At 41.9% G+C, this 6000-nt stretch overlaps 1 protein-coding gene across 5 annotated transcripts in view; it reads left to right on the plus strand.

Moving 5' to 3' along the window:
* LOC139155658 (nuclear transcription factor Y subunit gamma) overlaps positions 1–2264 on the plus strand; it is a 215541-nt gene extending 213277 nt beyond the window's left edge. For 4 of the 5 annotated variants that reach the window (XM_070730882.1, XM_070730885.1, XM_070730883.1 and 1 more), the window contains 2 exons: positions 515–574; positions 1303–2264. In XM_070730882.1, coding sequence (XP_070586983.1) covers positions 515–574; positions 1303–1422 — 180 coding nt within the window. In that variant the 3' untranslated portion in view covers positions 1423–2264. The remainder of the gene's footprint in view (positions 1–514; positions 575–1302) is intronic. The other variant, XM_070730884.1, reaches the window with a different exon arrangement.
* The last annotated feature ends 3736 nt before the right edge of the window (positions 2265–6000 follow it).

Genomic DNA, 6000 nt, shown 5'->3' on the forward strand with positions numbered 1-6000 from the left:
TTGTTTTCTCATTTTGACTCTCATAGTTGGGGTCTACCTATTATGTCAATTACAGGCCTCTCATCTTTTTAAATGAGAGAACTTGCACAATTGGTGGCTGACTAAATACTCCCCCCCCCCCCCCCTCTACCTACAATCTCTTTTCTCAAAAAGCGTTTCTACAGTCATGGAATTTTAGATTTATTGAAGACCATTTATTAGGATAAGGTCACAGCTATATCTGCAAATAGGCTTGTTGCTCAACAGACTGTCCAAATGGCTTGTGTATCGTGTCCAATTGCACCAGGAAAAAGAACACTAGTGGTACACACACACACACACACACACACACACACACACTTTGTATCCTTTTGTCTTCAATTATGTGGGGAATATTTCTTTTGACAGGGTCTTGAGCAGGCCAGAGGTTCAAGGGGTTCCTTATGTTTTGCAGTTCCTCTTTTGCATTTATTTCAAACACTGATTCCCTCTTGATCAGAGAATTGCAAATGTCATCCATGCATGTCTTTTACAGATTGCGCAGACAGATGTTCAACAGGGGCAGCAACAGTTCAGCCAGTTTACCGATGGACAGGTATATCACATTTGGGCTGGGTAAAGGGGTGGTTTCCGGAGCAGCTTGGCATGGTAAATTTTTCCTGAAGGATGCCAGTTTCTTAGGAGGGTTGTTGATCCTACCAGAGACATTGTTCTGCGGATTATATGATATTTACCCTATTAATTATTTCTGCTAATTGAGAACTATCTTGGAATAGAGATAGCTAAACTGATTGCTTTGATTAAAGACAAACACAATTACTTTTGTTTCTGCTTGGAAAAGGCTTTTGGACTTTGTGCTTGAGGAGGGGGGGAAATGAAACCTTGATTGGGGGTTTTATTGATTAGATAGGTTTGTTGTTTTACAAATGGCTGGTTTATGTAAAAATAACAATTTGAGGTTTGATGCACCGAAGGGAGTTGGAAGTCAACGCCTTTTCTTTCTTTTCCCCTTTTTCCTACAATTTTTTCTTCCCCTTTCTGCCCTATCTCCTGTTTTCTTTTGCATTTTATATTTTAAATTATTATTATTATTTTAAGAGAGAAATAGCTAGGAGTTTCATGCTTCGGATGCTCCCCGCTGTTCAGGAGACTCCGATTAGATCTGTGAGTTTTCCCCAGTCAAGGAAGGTGTTCGTAGGTATCATTAGCAGTGTGTAAATCAATTGAACTGCTGTCTCTCTAAGAGGGTAGAGTGCATGTCATGCCTTGAAAGAATCCACCAGAAACAGTTTCATAAGCTTTGCTTTGCTTCTTCCTTCCCAGCAACTCTACCAGATCCAGCAAGTGACTATGCCAGCTGGTCAAGATATCACCCAACCCATGTTTATCCAGTCCACTAATCAGACGACAGATGGACAGGCGCCACAGGTCACAGGAGACTGATCAGCTCCAGGCAGAAGCTTTCCTGATGTGGCGGAATTCATAGCAACTTGATTGATGTTTCTACTGATCAAGTCCAGAAGCAGCCTTTAACTAGTCCATTCCCTCCCCACCATATGTCTTCATTGATAGAAAGATGCCAAGGGTTGTGATCAGCGTTACATCAACTGCTTAGGTTGACTGGGAGGAGAGGATGCCATGAGAACTGACTACAATGCAATATATGTATTTCATACACACACACACACACACACAATTTGTGTTCTTCAGTAGTTCCACTTTGACCATTTTATAGAAGGCTCTGCAGGCAATGCAAGGCTTTCTCATTTCTCCGTTGTCTGTAATCTTTTCTTTGCCCTTTGCCCTTTCTTTTCTCCTGTCCATTACATTTGAAAATTCAAACATTCAAACAAATTCAAACATTCAAATTTCAAAGATTTCAAAAAAATCTTTATTCTGTTTCACCCTTGATTGAGCATATTGCATTATCATTAAATCTGAAAGTATGTTAGTGTGTTAATGTGTATATACACACACACTCTCTCTCTCTTTCTGTATGTGTGTGTGTAAGAGAGAATGGGCAGAGGAATATCTCTTTTTTTTAATGTCCCAAATCCAGGTGCTGCTATCTGCAACTCGCAAGTATGAAAATAAACAAGAAAAACACAGCTTTTCCCTTATGAACCTATTTTCTAAAGGCATTAAATTTGACCTCAAACCATTTTGGAATGACTTAAAGGGGTTTGGACATGCAAATGCAATTTATTGGGTAATGGTATAAAATTCAGCCAATGCATGTTTTTTTTTTAAAATGCATGAAATGCAATAAACTTTTTTTTCTATAATATTCTATATTCTGTGTCTTTCTCACCTCAGCTCATCAGCTGATCCTAATCCAGAGTAGGTTCTGCTTTGCCAGGTTTAGACTTGCCAAAATGCTTCAGAATCTGCCCAAATCCTATGGAATTATATTTTTGAGGTTGGTGCTAAAGAAACGTAGGTCAATCCATTGGCTAATGGGTAAACCCAATCTCATTTTTATATCTCATTTCCTTGTTACCTAACTTTGGAGCACTACCGGCTCATACTTTGCTGCCTTGCAACTTCCTTATTAGGATAGAACAATAGAAATACTTTTGGGGGGGTGCATAAAAAGGGGGAATCCTTCAGAATAACTCTCAATGCCTTTAGGGAATAATGATGGCAAAGTGTGTGGGGGCTTTGGGAGCTCTTTCACAGACACAGACACACACAAACACATATCAGCAGCAATGGACAGAAGTGAAGGCTGGTTGCTGTCTGGGGACCCTTTATGACCTGCTCGTCATGATTATCTGTGGAATTTTTGCGATGCCTCGAGGCAGATACAAAGGGAACAAGCGATTATGACAAAACAAACTAGAGTGCATCTAGTCCAACTCCCTTCTCAAGCCGGTGACCTTTACAGAATTGGATGGGACCTTAAGGAGGTCATCTAAAATCATACAGATCATCTAGTCCAACCCCCTTCTCAAGCAGATTTCTAAAGAATCAGAGAGATGGGACAACAGAGGTCATCTAGTCCAACCCCCTTCTCAAGTCAGTGACATATACAGATTCCCAAACAAATTAACAAGTGTTGGAAGGGACCCTGGAGAGAGAGGGAGGGAGAGAGAGAAATGCAAAGGGAGTTTGAGAGAGGACCATGTTGCAGTGTGTTCCCCGGCCAACTTAGCAGGTCAGAATTTGTCAAATCTGGGTGGAAGGAGAGGGTGGGACTGGATGACAACCAAGGTCCCTTCCAACTCTTGTTAAATGTGTATGGGTGGAGGGCGGGGGTGGCCCCCTACCCCCACATCTGGAGCCTGCAAATTTTTGCCTCTCTTGACTCTTGTCATAAATGCTCCACCCATCGTAAAAATTCCAAAGATTACCAGGAGGAGCAGGTCATAAAGGGGCCCCAGACAGCAACCAGCCTTCACTTCTGTCCTTTGCTACCTAGCAGTCTCTCCCAACCCTCTTTGAGAGGATTGCTCTGATTGGGTTCCCAAATTAGCTTTTAAAGGATTAGCTTGTTGTGAGGCAAGGAGTTCCACCAGCCAATTTAGCAGCCCAAGAATTTGACCGGAAGACCAATTCTGCTTGCGAAGAGGGTTGGACTAGATGGTCTCTGAGGTCTCCTCCCTCTCATTCTGTTTCATTCTCCTGCTTGAGCTGGGGGTCAAACTAGATGGCCACCGAGATCCCTTCCCTCTCTGTCATTCTGTAAGTCTCCTGAATGAGAAGGTGAGTCAGACTAGATGGCCACCGAGTTCCCTTCCCTCTCTATCATTCTGTAAGTCTCCTGAATGAGAAGGGGGGTTAGACTAGATGGCCACCAAGGTCCCTTCCCTCTCTATCATTCTGTAAGTCTCCTGAATGAGAAGGTGGGTCAGACTAGATGGCCACCGAGTTCCCTTCCCTCTCTATCATTCTGTAAGTCTCCTGAATGAGAAGGTGGGTCAGATTAGATGGCCACCGAGGTCCCTTCCATCTCTATCATTCAATGTGTGTGTTTGTGTATGAAAGAGCAAACTCCCATTCTTTCCAAAAGTAGCATTTTGTAACAAATGTTCTGATTGGATGGTGGCGAAGTGTCCCATGTGGCCAAAAGGCTGTGGCTGAATTTGGATTTTTGTGACCAAAGGGCTGGGCGAAGAGCTAGGGGCCTTTGGGCGAGGGATTGAAGGCAGCGCCCGATCAGCTGCTGCGGAGGATAGAGCTTCATCCAACTGCCAGAGGCAAAAAGTCCCATCCCCCTCTATTCTAGGTCTGCGGATAAGCGGCGGGCGGGCGGCGGACAAGCGGCGGGCGGGCAGTAAGCTGTATGACAGCTTTTCTAAAAATAAATGTTACCTAGCGGAAGTAAAAACACCATCTGCGCATGCGCGCGGTTTTTACTTCCGCATCACTATATCGTGAAAAATCGAGTATTGCGAGGGGTCTTGGAACGTAACCCTCGCGATACTCGAGGGATCACTGTACATGGAATGCAAGGGTTGACAAAAAGTCTCTCTGGAAGGCCTTTCCTGTAAGTTTAAAAGACATGCACAAGGGAATCCACAGTGGTTCTCTAGTAGCTGTACCTACCCCCCCCACACAAACTCTGCTGTAGTTAATGAAACAAGTCATAAGTAAAAATTGTTGGGCTTGGGAGGAACGTTTACGTAACGAAAACTAGGTTGACTAATTCTGAAGGTTGGAGCTGGCCTGTTATTAATATTCCTAGCTGTGCTGGAGAGAATTATTAAGAATAATTAGAAGAATGGAATGGAATGGAATAGGGAATTGGAATAGGAAAGGGAGCAATAGACTTTATGGACTTTATCATTTTATAGTAATAGGGTTTTTTGGGTGGGGCAGTAAAAAAAAAATTTCTCCATACAGACCCCTTCAATACATTTGGAAACATTTTCATATTATGATAAAAACAGTATCGAGTTAGTACATTCTTTATAATTAATCTCCCCCTGTTGTGTATACTCCTGTTCAGTTTGAGGATTTTGAAGATTCTGATTCAGATAGTGTTTATGAATTAGTGACAGGTCCTGATTTATAGGCAGCAGAACCAGGGGGAGACCAACTGCAGGACATTTCTATGAGTCAAGACTCCAGATAATAGATGGTTAAATCCTCATTTCAGACAATTACAAAGGCGAAGAGAAAAGTATCAGGGAAGAAATATTAAGGTGAGGAATGGGGGTTTTTTATCACTAAAGAATGAGATAAAAGTGTTTGCCTGCAAATGATGTAGTTTTGTAACAGGAGGGAGAAGGAATAAAGATGATGTGTTTTGCTTTATAAATCTCTGCATTCAGTAAGCCTTATTTCCAATTAATCAAGACTCTAACCAGGAACCAGAACAGTGTTGAAAACTCCCCAGGAATTAGAAAAGAAATTCAACCACCAGCTCAGGATGGCCCATTTAGTAAATGACGTGCATGCCTTAACACAAACAGTGGCTGCATTGCAGGCACAGATCATTGCCTTACAGAATCAAGCCACAGTCCCCGTTTAACCACAGGTCATCGTTCAACCAAGGCCAAATATTTATTTAGCTAAGCCATTCGTTTTTACAGGGGCAAGACATCAACTCGATGTATTCATTCAACAATCTCAGAATTTCTTCAACTCATCTCCAGAGGATTTTGCTAGAGATGCTATGAAAGTCTCATTATAAGCCTGTGTAAAGGAGCTGCATTTGAGTGGGCAATGCCTTTTTTAGCATGTCAGGACCCAATCCTGCAAAATTATGCTGCTTTTTGCCAGAGGTTTGAACAAGAATTTCAAGATCACATGCGCACACAAAACACTATTGTTCAGTTACGCCAATTGCACATGGGCAACAAGACCATCTCTGAGTATTTATTTGTTTGTTTATTTATTTATTTATTTATTTATTTATTTATTTATTTATTTATTTATTTATTTATTTATTTATTAGATTTGTATGCCACCCCTCTCCATAGACTCGGGGCAGACTATTCCGGAAAATAGTCACACCCCTGAATTGGAATGAGTAAGCCCTTATGGAACTGTTCCACGATGGCATGAAAACTTAAA

The sequence above is a fragment of the Erythrolamprus reginae genome, unplaced genomic scaffold (assembly GCF_031021105.1).
Source record: "Erythrolamprus reginae isolate rEryReg1 unplaced genomic scaffold, rEryReg1.hap1 H_4, whole genome shotgun sequence".
NCBI lineage: Eukaryota > Metazoa > Chordata > Lepidosauria > Squamata > Dipsadidae > Erythrolamprus > Erythrolamprus reginae.